At 39.7% G+C, this 19636-nt stretch overlaps 2 protein-coding genes across 6 annotated transcripts in view; both read right to left on the bottom strand.

Moving 5' to 3' along the window:
* Window positions 1–19636, bottom strand: part of dlt (codanin-1 like protein dlt) — a 693339-nt gene that overhangs the window by 381795 nt on the left and 291908 nt on the right. The window lies entirely within an intron of this gene.
* brat (brain tumor) overlaps window positions 1–19636 on the bottom strand; it is a 33030-nt gene that overhangs the window by 12055 nt on the left and 1339 nt on the right. For all 5 annotated transcript variants that reach the window (XM_065232900.1, XM_065232901.1, XM_065232899.1 and 2 more), the window contains exon 2: window positions 16277–19532. In XM_065232900.1, coding sequence (XP_065088972.1) covers window positions 16535–19255 — 2721 coding nt within the window. In that variant the 5' untranslated portion in view covers window positions 19256–19532 and the 3' untranslated portion in view covers window positions 16277–16534. The remainder of the gene's footprint in view (window positions 1–16276; window positions 19533–19636) is intronic.

Below are 19636 nucleotides of genomic sequence, written 5' to 3'. Positions count from 1 at the left end.
TAAATTGGGCAACGTATCCTGCATTTCCAGTCAGGGGGAATTTCGATCAACAATTTTATATGTGCCTCAAGGCTCTTGAGGAGGGGGGCATTGAACCCTAAGCCCCCCCCCCCGCTTCACTGCGCCCAGCTTTAAAAATTCGGTATTCTCACAATGACATTAAAATCGCTATCCGTAAGAGCCATTTAATGATAGACTTAGACATCTCTTTTCAAAACAAATCGTTGCAAATATCAGCAACCTTCAAGCTACCCATCAGCTCTGTATCGTAAGTATTTAACCCTAATTGAAACAACCAATCCTCTCAAGTGCCATGCACTCATCACCATCGAACACACATCCGAATCACATCGGCATCGGCGGCTATCACACGACCAACACTGAACTTGTAAGTGGAACTCGGACTAACATGCTGCTTTGTTTTTTTGCAAACCCCTTCAACCAGTTCACCGAACCGCCTTTCCAGCAGCGTCGCACATGACCAACAAGGTCTGACGTCTAAATTGACTGTTGGCGGAGGAAACCTCCAGGGAAGTCACCGTCGCCGTTAACGACACGAATGCGTCATCGAAACACACAGCGCGCCACGAAACGTAATAATTTGTCAATATTTACCCCGGCAACCTCCAACCGGCCAGCTCGGTTGGCCATCAACCCATTCGCTACGCGCGCGGTAAAGCTTAGACAAAGCAAAACCGACGAAAAAAGCTTCAACTTATCTACTCTACTCTTAACTCGTGGTGACCAACTGACTGAGAACCGGTGCGGTGTGGGTTATTGTCCCCCCTCGCTTCCCATCACTCGCCACCAGCCGGTTTCTGAAGAGTTTGTGAATGACCAATGAGGGCGAATCGGCACGAGGGGTACAGAAATTAGTGTCAAACCAAATTCTGTCAGATTTCCGATGCGCACTCCTCACTCCGGTTGCTCCGGCTTAATCGATTTAATTTGACATTTAGAAAATTTTCGGGCAACGACGAAATTAATCAATCTTTGTCATCCAATGGGGGCGGTGGCCGGGGGTTCTAATTGCGGCGGGTTGTGCTTCTGTGAGTAATGCAGCAGTTCGGCGAACAAAGTCTTAAATTAATATCATTTGGTTGGCAGCGGAAGCGAACGCCGTTGTTGCTGGTTTGCGTCCGAGCTGGAAGTACTAACCGACTGATTTACCAATGAGAAGGTCGGAGGATGGCGGATTCTGGTTGGGCGAGGATGGACAGGAGGGTAATTGATGATATTTGACCAGCCGGCGATGTGCGTTACAGTAATGGGATGGACACGGGAATGTTTGATGATAGGCCACAGAGTGAAAGCTGATAGTAGGCAAAATGGATTGACAGTAGCAACATTCAGCATGAAACTTATAATTGTCATAGCGTCAATGAGTTGACATTGATTAGCACGGAGCAGACGCATGTTTTCTGGAAAATTGATGATGAGCTCCATGGACTTCAGGAAAGGTCGGTATATTTGTTCTGCATGACGATCAGGGAATAAGAAAATTCTGAAAAGATTGGTCTCCCTTAGCTCAGTCGGTAAGGGTGTAGAAATAAAGCAAGATCATGCGAGGCGCTTCTTGGAATTTTACGGGTTAAAAAATGTATAAGCCTAGAAAGCTTTCAACGGCTTGAATGGTTTCAGTGCCCTGATCTGAACATGCACGCAATCAAGCTATGATAAAACAGAACAGCTTATTAAATGGGGAGAAGAGCTCACCCTTTATCCACGGATTGTTTGCAGCAAAAAGGCGTCCAAGAAAATTTAGCGGAGATCTGTAGAAAGACTTGAAGTTTCAATAAATTTCTGGACATGAAAACCAGTAACCGATTAACCCTCCGTTACTCGCGACAACTTTTGTATACTCGCGCGTTGTACTTTGTACAATAGTGTGAGCTTTCTATTGTCATTTTGCAGCCGAGCTACCAATCGATATGAAATCAACGGGTATTCCTTAAAAAACTTGTTTTTAACTAAACAAGCTCAACGCTTATCACAGTTAACCCCCAAAAATGCAGATAATAGCGAAAATGTGAATGGAAACCGCGTAAACGGTGTCCGTACTATGTGGGATTTGATTTAATTGGTTACAACAAGGAAAATTTCGAGATCCTGACCAGATAGAAAGTTACTGTCTTGGGCACAGTTGTTCTAGAGATTATAACCTTTTTGCTGGTGGAGAGTAGTTCCGAAAATTCTCACTACGTGGCGCTAGTATATACGTGCAATTTTTGCATATAAAATAGTTCGCGTTCCTTAACACATAGAAATTTACTGTCTTCGACAAACTTGTTCAGGGGATCAAGACTTTTTGGATAGTGAACAGTAGTTCAGAATTTTCTCACTTCGCGGCGCTAGTGTACACGTGAAATTCTCATATTTAATATCTCGAGACCCTAACCAGATAGAAAGTTACTGTCTTCGGCAAAGCTGTTCAGGAGATCATAAACTTTTCGCTGGTGAACAGTAAAGCAGAATCTTCTCACCAGGGTGCCTTCCATTCATTTTGACTAAAACAATGTTTTATGAAATTATGGAATAATAAGATATTATGATGATATTTTGTATATGTAAGTAATAAGAAAAGATTGTAAAGTTTGTGTTTCACCCATCAAACCTGCAAATTTAGCTTTGACAGAGTCACAATGAGCGTTTTTCTGATCGCCTCTTCGCGAAGAGTGAAGAGCGAAGAGTGGATGAGATAAATTCCAAATTTCTTATTGCGTCTCTCATGTAGCAAAATTGGCAGGTATTATGTGTCAAACACAAACTTAACAATCTTTTCTTGTTGTATACATAATCAAAATATTTTCATAATATCTTATTATTCCATAATTTCTTAAAACATTTTTTTAAGTCAAAATGAATGGAAGGCACCCTGCTTCTCACTAGGTAGCGCTCGTATACATGTTAAGTTTTCGCATGTTATACATCACTAGATCCTGACCAGATGGAGAGTAAATGTCTGTGGCAAAGTTGTTCAGGAAGTCAAGATCTTTTTGTTGGTGGACAGTTGTTTAGAATTTTATCACTACGCGGTGCTAGTATACACATGCAATTCTCGTATATACAATAGCTCGAGATCCTGAACAGATAGAAAGTTACTGTCTTCGACAAACTTGTTCAGGGGGTCAAGACTTTTTGGCTGGTGGACAGTAGCCCAAAATTTTCTCACCACGTGGCGCTAGTAAACGTAAACAATTCTCGCGTATGCTATAGTTCGAGATCCTGAACAGGTAGAAAATTACTGTATTCGAAAAAGTTGTTCGTGAGGTCAATGCATATTGCTTGGTGCACAATAGTTCAGAATTTTTACACTACGTGGCATTAGTATACACGCGAAATTCTCCCATATAAAATATCTCGAGATTCTGATCAGATAGAAAGTTACTGTCGTCGACAAAGTTGTTCAAGTGGTCATAACTTTTTTGCTAGGGAAAAGTAGTTCAAAATTGTCTCACTACGTGGCGCTAGTATACATTCTCGCATGTGGTTTGTCTCGAGATAATGACCAGATAGAAAGTTACTGTTTTCAACAAAGTTGTTCTGGAGGTCAAAACCTATTGCTTGGTGTACAATAGTTGAGAATTTCCTAAGTGGCGCTAGTATACACGTGAAATTTTCACATATAAAATATCACGAGATCCTGACCAAATAGAATGTTACTGTCTTTGGCAAAGTTGTTCAGGGGGCAAAGGTGGACAGAAATTCATTTTTTTTACATCATTGCGTTTGTATACACGTGCAATTCTCGCATTAGATATATTTCGAGACCTACTAAACTGTCATCGGCAAAGTTGTCCAGGAGATCAAAACTTTTTCGTTGGTCGACAGTACAGAATTTTTTCACGAGATCCTGAACAACTAGAAATTTACTGTTTTTGGCAAAGCTGTTTAGGAGATAAAGATCATTTGGCTGATGAAAAGTAGATCAGAAATTTCTCAAAATTTGGCGGGAAATTCTCGCATATCAAAAATAAAAAAATAAAAATACAATTTACATCAGCCTAAGTGGGATAAGAAAAATATATTCTGGGTTTCTTTTACTGGTGTAGATTTTCATGCAGATTTGTGGATACATAAGTTGGGGTGAGTCGTTCCACTTGTATACCTCTGATAAATTAGTGGTAACACGTATCTCAGATGGAAAACATTATCTTAAAAGATCAATATCGCTGAAACTTCCACAAAATTAATGTTTGGAGTCTCCCTTTCATTTTAGGCTAATTTCAAAATGTATGGTCTAGAACAAAAAAAAAATCCCTGTATTTACGTGTGCATGGACAACGAAACTAACTCAAAGAGTTAGGCACTTTTGCTTAGTTGAATGGAGAAATTTATAAATTCGTACACCCCCGATTATAAGTTTAAGGACACCCCCAACAAACATGCAAATGTGTTATGTTCATATCTTTGTCATTTTACGTCCAATTTTCGTTCTTTTTAAAACATTTGAAAGACTTTGAATGGAAATACGAAATTGTTCCATATAATTTTCAAATTTTGTATACCAAAGGTTCACCCAAAGTTACACTATTTTTCAAAATGTACTCTGAAGAATCATGAATCATTATCAGAATTGAGTTGAAAAATATATATTTGAAATTAAAAGTAGTAGTAGAACCCTTATTCTATGCCATTCATACCATTCAAATAACCTAAGAAGATCAAAAATTGGACGTAAAATGAGAGAGCTTTGAACAAAACACATTTGCATGTATTTTGGGGGTGTATTTAAGCATATGATCGGGAGTGTAGGTTACTCAGCGCTGAGTGAACTACGCTTTTGGAAATTTCTCCAGACAACTGAGTAAATTAATCTCACGACTGAGATAGTCCTATGGCTGGACTGACTAACTCGTGTCTATATATTTTAGACTTATTTATTTATTTATTTATTTATTTCGTCAACCAACGTAGACTAGCACATATTAGAATACAGTTTTGTTTTCTTAAATTTATTTATTTATTTCGTCAACTTTGGACAAAAGGTTAAAAGTATAATTTTTTCTTTAATAAAAATTAAGCAGTGTCAGATTTCCTATTTTTTATGAGTTATAATGCCTTATGGAGTAAAAATATTGTTTTAGTTTATGCAGAGACATTGTAAATTCAATGGTTTCGCAGTATTGATTGTAAGAGGCCATCATGCGGTTTAATGGCCCATATTTTGCATAATTTGTGCGATGATGTTTTATGGCAAATAAATTTCGATTTCGGAGTTGCCGAGTAGGTGCATGGAAATTTAATTTCGATAAAAGTTCTGTGGAGTCAATGCGTTGCGAAACGATATCGTTTACAAATGAAACCATTGCATATTCACGACACTCTTTTAATGTTTGTATTACATTATTACATTTTACATTACATTACACATTTCAGATGAACTGAGTAGATTCTTCTCGTTTTGATTTAGGATAAGGTGTATGTAACCACAAATTCGACGTCACACTCCTAGTAGCGTAGGAATAGCGGTATAATGAAAGAGATGATAATTTCATATTATCAGGCCTTTTCTTTATGACTTTGAATGTACCTACACACTTAGAATGTTTTTGCCAAGATGGGCACCACCGAGCAGCTCGGTATTTTATTTTGCTGGATCTCAGCGAAAAACTTGCCTCGTGTTAAGAAAATGCTTAACTACTGTCAAAAAGTCTTGAACCCCTAAACAACTTTGTCGAAGACAGCAACATTCAAGCTGATCAAGATCTCGAGCTAAATATGCGAGAAAGGCACGTATATACTAGCCCCACATAGTGAAAAAATTCTGAACTATTGTCACCCAACAAAAAGATTTTAACTTCCTGAAAAACTTTGCCGAATACATTTACTTCCTATCTGGTCAGGATCTAGAGATATTTTATATGAGAATTTCACGTGTATACTAGCGTCACGTAGTGAGCAAATTCTGAACTATTGAGCATATAGGTTTTGACCTTCTGAAAAACTGTGTGGAAGACAGTAACTTTTTATCTGGTTAGGATCTCGAGATATATCACATGCAAGAATTTCACATGTATACTAGCGCTACGTAGTGAGAGAATTCTGAACTACTATCCACCAGCAACAAGGCTATGATCTCCTGAGCAAATTTGTCGGACACAGTAGCTTTCTATCTAGTCAGCATCTCGATATATTCCATGTTGTAATCAATTAAGTCAAATCCCACGTAGTATGGTCACAGTTAACGCGGTTTCCATTTATCTTTTCCCTATTATCCGCATTTTTGGGGGTTTACTGTAATCAAAGTGTAGCTTGTTTAGATAAAAAAAAGTTTTTTGAAGAATACTTGTTGGTTTCAGATCGATTGGTAACTCAGCAACAAAATGGCAATGGAAAACTCATGTGTGTTGTACATAGTACAACAGCGCGAGTAACGGAGGGTTAAGCTTTACCTAGCGTGAGGATATTTTAAATCACACAAATCACAGTCAAGGGAATCCGGATGCCAATTGTAAATTCTGTTTCCAGTGAAACCGTATTTCGATCGATAATTTCATAGGACTTTTTGGACAGTTCTATTCTAAAATACGAGGAAACACTAAATCAACCCTAGAGTATTTCTAGGAGAACATCGCGGTAAGGAAATGAAGAAACTTAAAGTGAATTTTAGGATTTTCTAGAGAAACTTAAGGAGTACCAGGTAGAAATCCTGGTATGAATATCAATATGAATATTTAAACGGCGCCGGTGGTGTAGTGGTAAGCGTGATAACCTCTCACCCCAGCAGGCCTGGGTTCAATCCCAGTCGGCGCCGCCGGGATGTTCTGAGGCATAACATCTCTGATCACGCCTTCCTTCGGATGGGAAGTAAAGCCGTTGGTCTCCGGTTCATGAGTTGATGGGTCGATAGGTAGGGTCCAGGTGTGGGAGCTGCCTTCCTGGCACGTCGGTAGCATTGGTGCTCAGCACGGAAAACAAGATCGACGGAAAAAAACAAACCAAAGGAAAAAAAAATCAATATGAATATTTAGTAAGACCTTAGACAATTTTAAGAAATTCCCTGAGCAGGAAGGACGTCTTCAGCTTCGGCAATTTTTGGTTATTTTTGGTTGAAATTCACATAAATTGCTCATAAATGTTCGAAAAGCGCAAATTTCTCGATTATCAATTTTGGATCTATCAGTTACTTTGTTGAAAACGGTTCAGAAAACTTTAAAACCTCGATCAATTGCCCCGTAACGTGTGTAGATCATCTTTTTGTGGTACGTTACGGGATGTAAGATCGACCACATCGAACTCTGGCCCGAAGCTCTTCTTGTTGGCGGTTATAAACCTCCGTTTTGAGATTGGACATAAGAAAAGGTTCCGATGCATGGTCGAATATCAGTATCATTGCTTGTTTTTCTCACTAAGAAGACCTATTTTGATTGCTGAGAAGGTGCATATTTGAAGAGGTCCCAAAACTCTTCAAATGATACGGAACATCACTATTGAATGAGAATTCATGTAAGACCTATTTTGATTGATGAAAGGACGCTTCGAATATTGCGAAACATCACATTTTAATTAGGCTTGTTGTGAGAAGAGCAAGTATGAATGATTTAACTGTATCGAAAACGAACTTTTCCACAGTTATGAGGTACTACGACAGCAAAGGACATGGACATATAAAAAAGATCAATGTTATGGTCGCAGTGATTATGACCCGTTGTATAGCTATTAATTGAGAGCTTTCTATGCCAACCAATGCATGATTTTGCATATTGTGTGGCAGACTCAATGATACTCTTTGCCCAGCGAAATCGAAAAAAAATGTCCAACACGAAAGATTTCCTCGACCGGACCGGGTATCTAACCCGCCACCTTCGGCTTGGTAATGCCGTGCCTTTACCGGCTGAGGCCTCTCGACTATAATGCTCATATTGTTTGAGATTAGTTTTCCCATTTCCCATCTGACCACCCGAGCATCGGAGATAGTTAATATCTTTTCGCATATATTCCCTGGAATAGGCAAATAGTTGTATCTAGTAGGAAGATCAGATTAAAGAAGTAAAGACAATAAGATTCAATTTCTTGCGAAAGTTTCATTGGCCACCCCGCAAAAGTCCTTCATATGTCCTCCCGGCAGTTTTTCAACTGCCCTATGCAGATTATTCCATCATCCATCCAACGTGTCTTCCAACTTTCCATACTTTCCATGTTTCTTCCAGCTGCCTTGGAAGTATCTATCGACTACCCCGGATGGTTCGTATGATTTTCACCGGAAGAATCTTCTAACTAACTTACTTGAAAAATCCTTCATGCTTTCCCTGGAATAGCCTCCCGACTTCCCCTGTAAGATTTTCAAACTTTCCCCGGAAGTTTCCTTCAACTTTCTCCAGAAGACTCCAGTTCTCCGGATATTTCATCCTACTCCCAGAGGCTAGTTTGGTCTAGCTTTGAAACTTTTTCCAGACTCTTCTCTGCAAATACAAAGTAAATTTCCAGGGTCTATTTTTAGCGAAAATGTCAATGAGCGGGTCAAAAGGGTTATGGGCAGCAAAAAGGTATAACGAGCCTTAAAGCACATTCAGCAGCTTAAACGTCAACATTCTACGTCAACAAATTTTAAAAATGACTTGAAACGCTGATTTCTACCTGGGAGTGTTTGTAGAAATGTCGTGATTTTAAAACAATCAAATTGGTATTGACATCAACAACAACTTCCGCTAATTTAACCAAAAATCATGTTTTCCAATTCGTTGGAAGCTAGTTTGACATCCTGGTAAACAGATAAACAAGGCATACGATATCTAAATTTTCACTAAAATCAACCCACACCGACTAGGATACCATTCCCCGGAAAATAGTTCTGTGTACATTTCCAGGAAGCTGACAGATTTTTTTTTTATTTGAGAGGTGGGAAAAGCATCCAAGTCGGAGGAAACTTTCGATAGACTTCCAAATTCGACAGCCACTTCAGCATCTCAGCAGGGATATGTGGGGAGGTCGGAAGGAGCTTCCCGGAGAAATCGAAACGATTCAAAGCAAATCTGGTAAAACCTACCATTTGATGCCAAAATAAATCTCCAGAAGAAGTTGTAAGAATCTTACAGTCAGTAGAAACTTCCACATGAAGATAGAAATGTCGTAAGAAGCATCTTAATAAATCTGAAGTTAGCTTGCGTGGAAGGAAGGAATAAAGTTCCGGCGAAAACTCCGAGAAATGTCCGAAACAAATCCTGGAATATTCGGACAATTTCAGGGGTAGTCAGAAAAAAAAAACTCCCAAGAGAAGTCGGGAGAAACAACTTTAAAAAAATCGGAAGAAATATCTGGAAGTAGTAAGAAGAAACTCCTGAAGGAAGTAAGAAGAAACTGGGAAAAACTGTAAAAATCTGAAGAAGTCAGATGATGCTTCTTGGAACTCCGAGAGAAATCCGAAGAAACTTCTTTATCACAATTTTTCGACATTCTCCATACAAGTTGATTGGAAAATTACCGATAACAAAAATTTTATATGTGCCTCAAGGCAAGGTTGAAAATACTCATTTCAGCTAAAATAATGTTTTTCGGAATAATAAAACCAAAAGATATGGTATGATGACAGGTTTTACTAGTAACTTACAAGAAGAGGTTACAAAGTATGCGTTTGAAACAAAAAAACCTGTAAATTTTGCTTTCTATGAGTCACAATCAGCGATTTGCTGATCGCTGAGTGAGTGAGTGAGTGAGTGAGTGAGTGTGTGAAAAATCGCTGATTGTGACTCTCATGAAGTGAAATAAACAGGTTTAATATGTCAAACACATTCTTTGCAACCTCTTCTTGTATCTTACCAATTCAAGATATGATCATAGCATGTAATTATTTCAAAATTAAATAAAACATTGGTTTAGCTAAAATGAGTATTTGCAACCTTGCCTCAAGGTTATGGGGAGCAAGGATTTGAACCCTTAAATCCCTGCCAATTACTGCGGCATCAACTTTAAGGGTCACCCACATTAGATCCAGATCTGACGCGTTACGGCAACACAACAAATTTTTGAACACCGAAATCAAAGTAAGGTACACTGGGGCAAATTTAAACGTGTAGGAAAGTTGAAACGGTAATTTTTAGATAAGATAATAATCACTGAGATTATTAGATACGAATAATAGTTTTCGATACTACACAATGCCTCTCCAAAATAATTACAGAGAATATTCACCGCCACTAAGAGATACACGTACCGCTTCAACTTCCCCGCGCGTTTCAACTTACCCCGGTTTACCTAACTGAAAACACTTAAATGACACAAAAATGTGACATTTAGCGATCGTGGAAAAGACAAGGAAACGTGAAAAAATCTATAAAACGTAAAACCTTTGTTTTAAAAGCGACATTGATAAGACATTAACAACAGCTAAAAGGCCTTTAAAACGGTTGAATGGCTAAACAAATTCCAAAGCATCCTAAAAACACCAAAAACACCCCATACCCGAGCAGGAGAAAATAACTAATGAATACCTAATTCTGATCTGATATCAAAATTAGGTATTGACCAACATGACATAAGAGGTAAAATACCAAAGAATAATACCAAAAAATTACATGCAAATTACTTTGTGAATACCAAAAATTGATATTTGGATACCAATAGTGGTATATTTTTTGGTATTGCACTATCATAATTTGGTATTGGAATAGTATTCTGGGAACATTTTTTTGGTATTATTTTTTGGTATTTTACCTCTTATGTCAGGCTCATCCATACCAATTAGGGGCTGTTCATAAACTACGTACACAGTTTTTTTTTGGAATTCTTGACCCCCTTCTCCCCCTGCGTAGGCAATTGTCCAAACAAAATTTTTAAAATTTGTATGGGCCCCCCTAAACTGTCTGGAAAAATGTACCCAACAAAGGAAAAAAAAAACTGTCTACGTAGTTTATGAACAGCCCCTTAATGGTATCGAGATATTCGTTGCTGCTCGGGTATAGCTCGATTAAATTTCCAACAGCAGTTTACCTTGGCTTTAATATTTGCTGATATCTCTGCAAAATATCATTGAAATTTCATCAACAATCTAATTTGTTAGCTGATTCTCTGATTGAAGGAAAACGCCTTTTTCTTGAAAAACCTTATATTTAACCTTATTTAGGGTCATTAATATGTCAATAATTTTACTAAAATTCGTCCACTACGTAAAAAGTTGAAAATCGAACGTTTTACTAAAATAAATCTAACTTTATACCATACCATACAATCTAACTTCATACCATACAATTTCCAATAAAGACCAAAACTATATCAATAAATCAGTAAACATCTGTTCAACCAACAGCCACGATTAAAAAAAAATATCTATTCACCATGCTTCAAAAAATTATCCTCTAGGGTGTACGATACACTGTATGTACAAAATCTTAACAAGAGGATTTGGTGGTTAAATAGGGTTGATGTGATGGATATTTATTCCTATTCGTGTGTGTTCCAATCAGGGCCCAACAAAGTCACTTTCAATCGATAATCGTCAAGCGACAAAGAAGCTGTCAATCATCACTTTCAATTGAAAGTCATTCTGTCTTCTCTTCGAGCAGATGCTCTTCAACATCAACAGAACCACTTTCGATCAGTTTTCATGCCGTTTGTATAGCCTTGACTAGTGTTCATTTCGTCTTTCATTTTCAAATGAACTAACTTGCGCAATCGATCCAAATTCACGCAGTTTTCTGACTTTTGTTGATTGTTCACTCGATTAATTTAAACGCATGCTCATAGATCTGTGCACGTGGATGTCAAATTTATCATTGTCGGGTGGTTCAATATGGGTATTTTTGGAATCGGAGTGACGTCTAGAGACCGGAAATCGATGACCGACGCCATTTTGAAATCCAAGATGACGACTTCTGATTCCAGAAAAAGTGTGAAATACTGACAACGATTTATGAATATGGGTATTTTTGGAATCGGGGTGACGTCTGCTGAAGATCGAAAATCGATATGCGACACAATTTTAAAATCCAAGATAACGGCAGAGGCTGAAAATCGATATCCGACGCCAATTTGAAATCCAAGATGACGGCTTCCGATAACAGAAAAAGTGGGAAATACTGTCAAATACTCACCAACATGGGTATTTTTGGAATCGGGATGACATCTATAGGCCTGAAATCAATGATCGTCGCCATATTGAAATCTAAGATGGCAGCTTCCTTTTTCAGAAAAAGTGGGAAATACTGTCAAATAGCCATCAATAGGGTAATGTTTTAATCGGGGTGACTTCTAGAGGTTGAAAATCGATATCCGACGACATTTTGAAATCCAATATGGTGGTTTCCGATATCAGAAAAAGGGGAAAATACTTATGCCGACCCTCAATATGGGTAGTTTTTTAATCAGGGTGACTAGAGATTGGAAATAGATATGCGACGCCATTTTGAAATCCAAGATGGTGGCTTCCAGATTTAGAAAAAAGTGAGAAATACTAACAAATACCCATCAATATGGGTAGTTTTGGAATCGGGATGTCGTTTAGAGAATGAAAGTTGATGTCCGACGCCATTTTCAATTCCTTGAAATTTTGAAAAAATGGCAAAATCTATCAAATATCCATACATATAGTTTTCAATCAGAGTAATGTCTAGAAGCTGGAAATAAATATCCGATGCTATTGTGAAATCCAAGATGGCGGCTTCCGATTTGAGAAAAAGTGTCAAAAACCCTAAAATAAGGGAATTTTCAGAACTAAAATATGGGAAATTTTCAGAACCTAGATGCCGAAAATCGATGTCAGACGCCATATTTAAAACCAAGATGGCGACTTCTGGTTTCAGAAAAAGTGAGAAATACTGTCAAATACCCATCAATGCGGGTATTTTCAAAACTCCAGCAATGTCTAGAGTCCAGAAACCCATGTTTGACGCCATGTTAAAAGCTAAGATGGCGACTTTTGTTCAGAAATAGTGTGAAATACTGTCAAATATCGATCAATGTGGGTACTTTAGGAATCGGAGTGACATCAAGATGGCAGCTTCCGATTTTAGGAGAAGTGTCAAATACCCTACAAATGGCGTCGAATATCGATTTTCATATCTTAGGATATTTTACATTTTTTTCTGAGCCCGATGGCCGGCATATTGGATGCCAAAATGGCGTCAGACATCGATTTTCGGCACCTTCGCGTCGTCCCCGTTCCAAAAATACCCATATTGTAGGGTATTTGAGACTTTTCCTTATCCCGGTGGCCGCCATCTTGAATTCGTTAATTTAATTTTCGTTTAATATAAAATAACATTGTGGAAAAAACGATGGAAGCAGATTTCGAGTCATTCATTGCGTCAATTGAAACAAGTCTTTGCTTCAAATGAAATGAACTGATGCACTTGACGAACGAAAAAAGCGATAGTCAAGTCATGTTTGATAGGAGGAATGTTCATCGTGACTCGGTAACAAGGAACACAATGACTTACACGAAAATGATATTGCTCGAAATGAAGCGATTCTGCGGAGAGTTCATTTTCTGTTTTTTGTTTCGAAAATGCAGAACTCTGGTTCCAATTATAGCCTTTAGAATTCTCAGAGGTCATAAATGAAGCAGACCATAAAAGGAACGTATAGCAATTATTGGTTGATCAACCCTATATTTGTATTGATAAAATAGATTTGGACTCAGCACGTCGATAGAAAATGTTAGTGTGGAATTTCTTAACAATTGGTAATTTTGTTCTTCATCGAAAAATGTTAGACATGTATATTTTTTTTGCCATTAGGGTGGCATCTTCAGTGGTCCAAAATATCAGCAATTTTCAATTTTGTTTTTATTTTTTCTCATAAATTATAGCTGGACCAAATGGTCAAATATATCAGATGAAAGAATTTTGAATCTAGCTTTTAGAAAAAAATATGAATGTGGAATTTAATCGTGGTTTCACATTGAAAACATTGATTATAATGGATTAGAATAGCCCAGAAAATCAGCAATTGAAAAATAAATAAAACTGAACCACTGAACCGATTATTTGTATCAGAAGGTCAAACGAAAGATTATTAAATTTAGTTGCAAGAAAAAATAAATATTAATGTGGACTTTAATCATGGTTTTACATTGAACAATATTGATAATAATTGATTTTCAAGATTTTCATCGTCTCGGAACCAAAGAATGAAAATTTTGACTTTTTTTACATAACATATCAAACATTCAGCGATGTACGTTTTTTTCGTTTCTGCGCTAAAACTTTACAAAAATATAGAGTTTTTTGTTTTTGCTCATAAACTGAGCCTCCATTAAACAAAACATAATATTTTTGAAAAATTGTAGCTCAGAAACGAAAAAACATACATTGCTGATTTTGTTTATATGTTATGTAAAAAAGTTCAAATTTTCAAGAATCTTTCATTCATTTGACCTTTCGATCCCAAAAATCGGTCCAGTGGTTCAAAAGATATAATGCTGATTTTTCGGACCATTCCAACAGGAAAGCAGCCACCCTAATGGCAAAAAATACGAGTCTAATATTTTTCGCTTAGGAACAAAATTACCAATTATAATGAGATTCTAAGATCCACTCTAACTTTTTGTTATGGAATTGCTGAACTAGAAGATTGAAGACAGGGTTGCTATAAAAAAAAACGTTTTCCAAAATTATGAAACCATTAGTTTTTATAATGATGTTCAGTACTTGTAAGTTACAAGAAGAGCTTGTAAAGTATGTGGTTGACTCATAAAACGAGCCAATTTCGGTTTCAGAGAGTCACAATGAGCGATTTTACGATTCCTGAGCGCTCACTCTGAGTGAACGCTCACGAATCATAAAATCGCTGATTGTGACTCTATGAAACCGAAATTTTATGAGTCAACCACATACTTTACAAGCTCTTCTTGTAACTTACATGTACCAAATATAATTATAACATCTAATGGTTTTATAATTCCAAAAAACAATTTATTATAGCAAGTGAGTGAAAGCAACCCTGATTGAAGATACAAATGACTTTTTTTTCCATCGTCCGCAGAATCTGTATAAGCGGTGAATTATTACAGATCTCGCAAATCTTTAATAAAAAATTCCCCAACTGCGGTTAGAGATCTAATGAAAAAATTTCAAGTTTTTTAAAGATGTTTATACCATGACTATAAAGTTTTATTTGATGACATTTACTAGAATATACTAGAATTGATAAATGATTTTCATTGCATTATCTGAATTACACAGCATTACACAATACAACCTTCAATTGCATTTAAAAATCAGCAATGTTTGTTTGCACAAAAACAATCAAATTGCAAAGTTGGACAATGAAGCTACATAATCATGACGATAACTGTCGTTCATGTAGAAAAGTAAGTAGACATAAAAAATGTAAGTCAATTAATGTGACTTTTATATTCGGTTTAGATTACAACAAACCTACAACTCAATCCAACAGTCAAGAATATTGGAGTTCAAAATAGCAGTTCCTAATAGAATTTAATCTTGCAATTAGGTCTGCCACTTTCGCGAAAGAAAAACTTCAGCGCTTCAATTAGAACTGAAAAAAAAAAAAAATTCTAGAAATCCATAATCTTCTTTTCTCTCGCATCCTGTATTCAACGGTAGCACCAAATTCTCCTAACAAGCTTTGCAAATTAGAAATTGATTCTGTCTACCCACCCTCCCGCAGCTTCCGAGCCAGCATTTAGCTCTCAAATTAGTCCTCGTCCTAATGGTTACAAGCAACGATTACCACTTTTCCACCTACCAAGAGTATGAGTCTTGGGGAGGGGGTGGTGATTTGAAAGCATTCGATTAGATGCGATCGACCCCCCAGCTAGCCAGCCCAATCTCAAGCACCCAACAGAATGGAAGAGGACGACGGTGACGACGATTTGCTCTCACTGCTGGCGCTGTGTCTGCGCCCCGTGCATACACAACTATCGAGAAGGACACTCGATGCGCCTCTCGATAAGAGCTTCACCGTCGTCGCCATCCTCCATTGTACCTACGTGTAGCGTACATTAGTTTACTCGGATGCCTGCTGATCATGACATTTTCCACTTTTAGCCTTCAGCTGCTGCTCGGATGACGTGCTTTGTGTGTACGCTGTTCCCTTGCCCATTCTGGGACAAACAACAAACTGCTATAGGTATAGGATTGAACGGGCGACCAACGACGATGACGACGACTCGTCAAGAGAAGGGTAGGATCCGATGAAACTGCATTTCTAGACCAACAATTTAATAAGGCGGAACTACCAAACGTATACAAATTCTCGAGAACCAAAACACAGCAAACTATGAAAAACGTGCGTTTAAAGTCATTGTTTGCGTTTGCTTGTTCCGCCTTTTTCATTTACTGGTCTAGATTTTACTTCGCAGTGGAATTGTACTTACCTGGATTTTTGGGTATTTTTTTCCGTTTCCTCCTTCCTACTGAGAGGGGTGTGCGCGTAGATTGCAGATCACACACGCACACAAGCATCGATGGAACAGTGGCGAGGACTAGAGTTGATTGTGAATGTTTTTGTTTGCGTGCACTTTTTTCTCTCTGGATGTTGCACAAATGGTTCAATATTTTCGCGTTCGATTGGGAGCACTCTTTCTGCACATTGTTTCGTCATGGTTCTGGTGGAGGCGATCGCCTCGGGGATTTTACAATCCAATCGGCGGTACTTGCACGTACCGGTAGATGTACAATCGGTAGTCCTTGCTGGCGAGCACTACACTGCCATCGTCCATCAGGGCGACGTCGAAGCACTGGGCGTGTTTGACCTTGCTCTCCAGGGCCGACACCAGTTGGCCGTCCTGGGTGAAGATGGTCAGATTGAAGTTGTTGTGATTGTCGGCGATCAGGATTTCACCGCTGGCGTTGATTCCGACACCGATCGGATAGTTGGTGATGCCTTCGCCGCCAATCTGGCGTAGGAACTGACCCTCGTAGTTGAACACCTTCACACAATGCGCACGGTTGTCGCTGATGAAGATCTCTTGCTTGTCGTTTACCACGACGCCGTTCGGGAACTCCAAATGCTTACTGCAGCCAAACTTCTGCAGCACATTGCCCGACTGATCGAAGATAATAACACGCATGACTTTGCACTCAACCACCACGATGCGACCCTTGCTGTCCACAGTGACTCCGCGCGGATGCTGTAGGATGTTCGCTCCAAACTTTCGCACAAACTGACCGTACTGATTGTAGATTTGGATCTGGTGCGTAGGCGATCGCTCAGTCACAATAATGTCTCCGGACGTCCTTACCACTGCCACCCGATTCGGGTACAGGAGCTGTCCGTCACGCTTGCCACACTCTCCGAACTGGAACTTGAAACGACCTTCCTTGTCGAAGATTTGGATCCGATGGTTATTCGTATCGGCAACGATGATGTCATTCTGGGCGTTCACTGCTACACCACTAGGCTCGGTAAACTGACCCTCCATCACACCAAACTCACCGAACTTGCAGTGGTAGATCATCTTCTGTCGCTTGATTTGCGACTTCGGTGGGAAAATGTTTGTGTTCATCAACTTTGAGCTGAGATCGATCATCGATTCCTGTGGGATGTGGTTCAGTGGAATGGTGTACTGGTCGTTGACGTTGTTGAAGATGTCGTTACCGCCGTTGCTCCACTTCTCGTACGGATTCAGCGGCTGCAGGGGCTGCACATCGCCGACGAATGGTCCCAGACTGTTGGCGCTGTTGAAGCGCTTGGAGATGATGTTCGAATCGAAGGGCGAAATGCCTCCGTTGGTTTGCGATGGCGAGGTGGAAAGATGGTGGTTGTTTCCGGAGTTGTTGGTATTGCTGGAAAAGGGTCTACTGTCCATCAGGTGACTGTTATTGCCTCCATTGACCATCAAGGGGTTTTGCTGAATGAGGTTCAGACTTCCGGTGCTGCTGGACGGGCTGTTGCCATTGGTCATGATTAAGCTGTTGGAACCGATGATTCCGTTGGTTCCGTTACTGTTGTTGGTCGATGTGGGTCGTGCAATCGGTGGTTGCTTGGTCGACGACGTGACATCCGAGGTGGATCGAATGTAGCCGAACGTGTTCCGGACACCAACCTGGATCGCTTGATAGTTGGACACAAAGTCGAGCTCGTAGGATGATTGCAGATCTTGCGTGATGGCCGGGAACAGAAGGAGTTTGTTTTCCATAAACTTTCGCAGCATGATTGTCTCCGCTAGGCCGGCACATTTACTAAGGCGTTCGACAAACTCGCAGCTCTGCAGCACCTTGTCGACCTGATCCTGGCTCTTGGTTAGCAGCACCGATTGGGACATGTTCTTCGTGTTGTAGAAGCTCTCCAGCTCCTTGAGTAGTTCCGCCTTGCGCTCGTCTAGCATCGAGCGGTAGAACTGGTGCGTGTCGGTGATTTCGTTCTGAGCCTTGTGGTATTGCACCTGGATGCGCTGGGAGTTGTGTTCGACGTTCTTGATTAGCGTCCGCAGTTCGGTTGCCTTGGCACGGACTTCGCTAACCGTGTGTAGAAGACTTTCGATTTGCTTCGGTGTCGAATCCGGATTATGCTCACATTCATGCACTCCATTCGGGTGCTCCATCAGCATGCAATCCTTACACACCGGCACGCTGCAGGTGCGGCAGAAGAACTTGAGCAGTTCACTGGTGTGACGTTTGCAAAAGTAATTTGGCTTGTTTTGACCGTTCATTTCCACCCCGTTGACATTCAGTGCGGACAACTGGCTATTGAGCTGATTGACGGAATTTATCGGGAGGTTTCCACTTCCGGCTCCACCACCACCACTTCCGTTGGAGGTCGGTGGAGTTATCACATTATTCATGATTGATTTCACCAGGCTACTGGTATCGTCCTTGATGGTAAGATTTAGCGAAGTCAAGCGATGCGGTGCCGGCTCGAAGCCGTTCATCATTTTACTACTGTTCAGAATGTTGTTTGCCAGCAGGCTGCTCTCTAGCGATCCGAGCCCTCCGTTAGCAATGGTCGTTGTCGTGCAGGTCGTTGACCCCGTACTGGAGGCCGAACTACCAATACGAAACACTGAATGTCCGTCAAAACAGTGCATAAACTGATGAGCCGTAACACAGTTGGCACAGAGGAAGTTCACACAATCGATACACTTGGCAACAGCATCCGACTGTTTGCTCTTGCAGCCGGTGCACCGGGGGAACAGCGATTCCGAGCTGTTCGATTGGGCCGACTCGAGGCTCGACGCCGTTACGTAGTCGTCACAGATGGCAGAGTCACTAGCCGGAGGCGATGATCCGGTTCCGGAACCACTCAACGTAGTCAAGGGTGAGTCCGATAGGTAATCCGCTGGTTCACCGTACGATCCGATCGAGTTTGATGCACCGGGTAATGATTCTAGCGATGGCGTGGGAGATGAGGCCATTTTACTGCACGCACATCAATGGTATTTTGATTTTCAGTTTTCGTATGTCACTCGTCGAATCTTCTTCAATTTTTATTTTCTTTTCCGCACACTTCACTCTTCCGCTCTGCTTCTCATTGCTCTTCTACACGTTAATTTTTTTTTTTGGCTCAAATTTGCAACAATTTTCCCACTTTTCTACACTTTATGTTTTCACTTTCTAGCATCTCTACGGGAAATTTTCAACTAGGAAATTATTCTTCTACTCGCTTGCTTTCATTCGTTTCGATTCACTAATCTGAAATGGAGAAAGAAATTCACACTCATTTAATAACACACAATTTCCACCATCTTCATCATCATCATCTTCGTCCGAAGAATGAACGGTCGATTCCTGGGCTC

The sequence above is a fragment of the Ochlerotatus camptorhynchus genome, unplaced genomic scaffold (genome assembly GCF_037179485.1).
Source record: "Ochlerotatus camptorhynchus isolate MF236.1 unplaced genomic scaffold, CSIRO-AGI_Acam_v1.1 ptg000379l, whole genome shotgun sequence".
Lineage (NCBI taxonomy): Eukaryota > Metazoa > Arthropoda > Insecta > Diptera > Culicidae > Ochlerotatus > Ochlerotatus camptorhynchus.
Note: the sequence above shows the minus strand (reverse complement) of the source record. Positions and strands in the feature narration are given on the sequence as shown.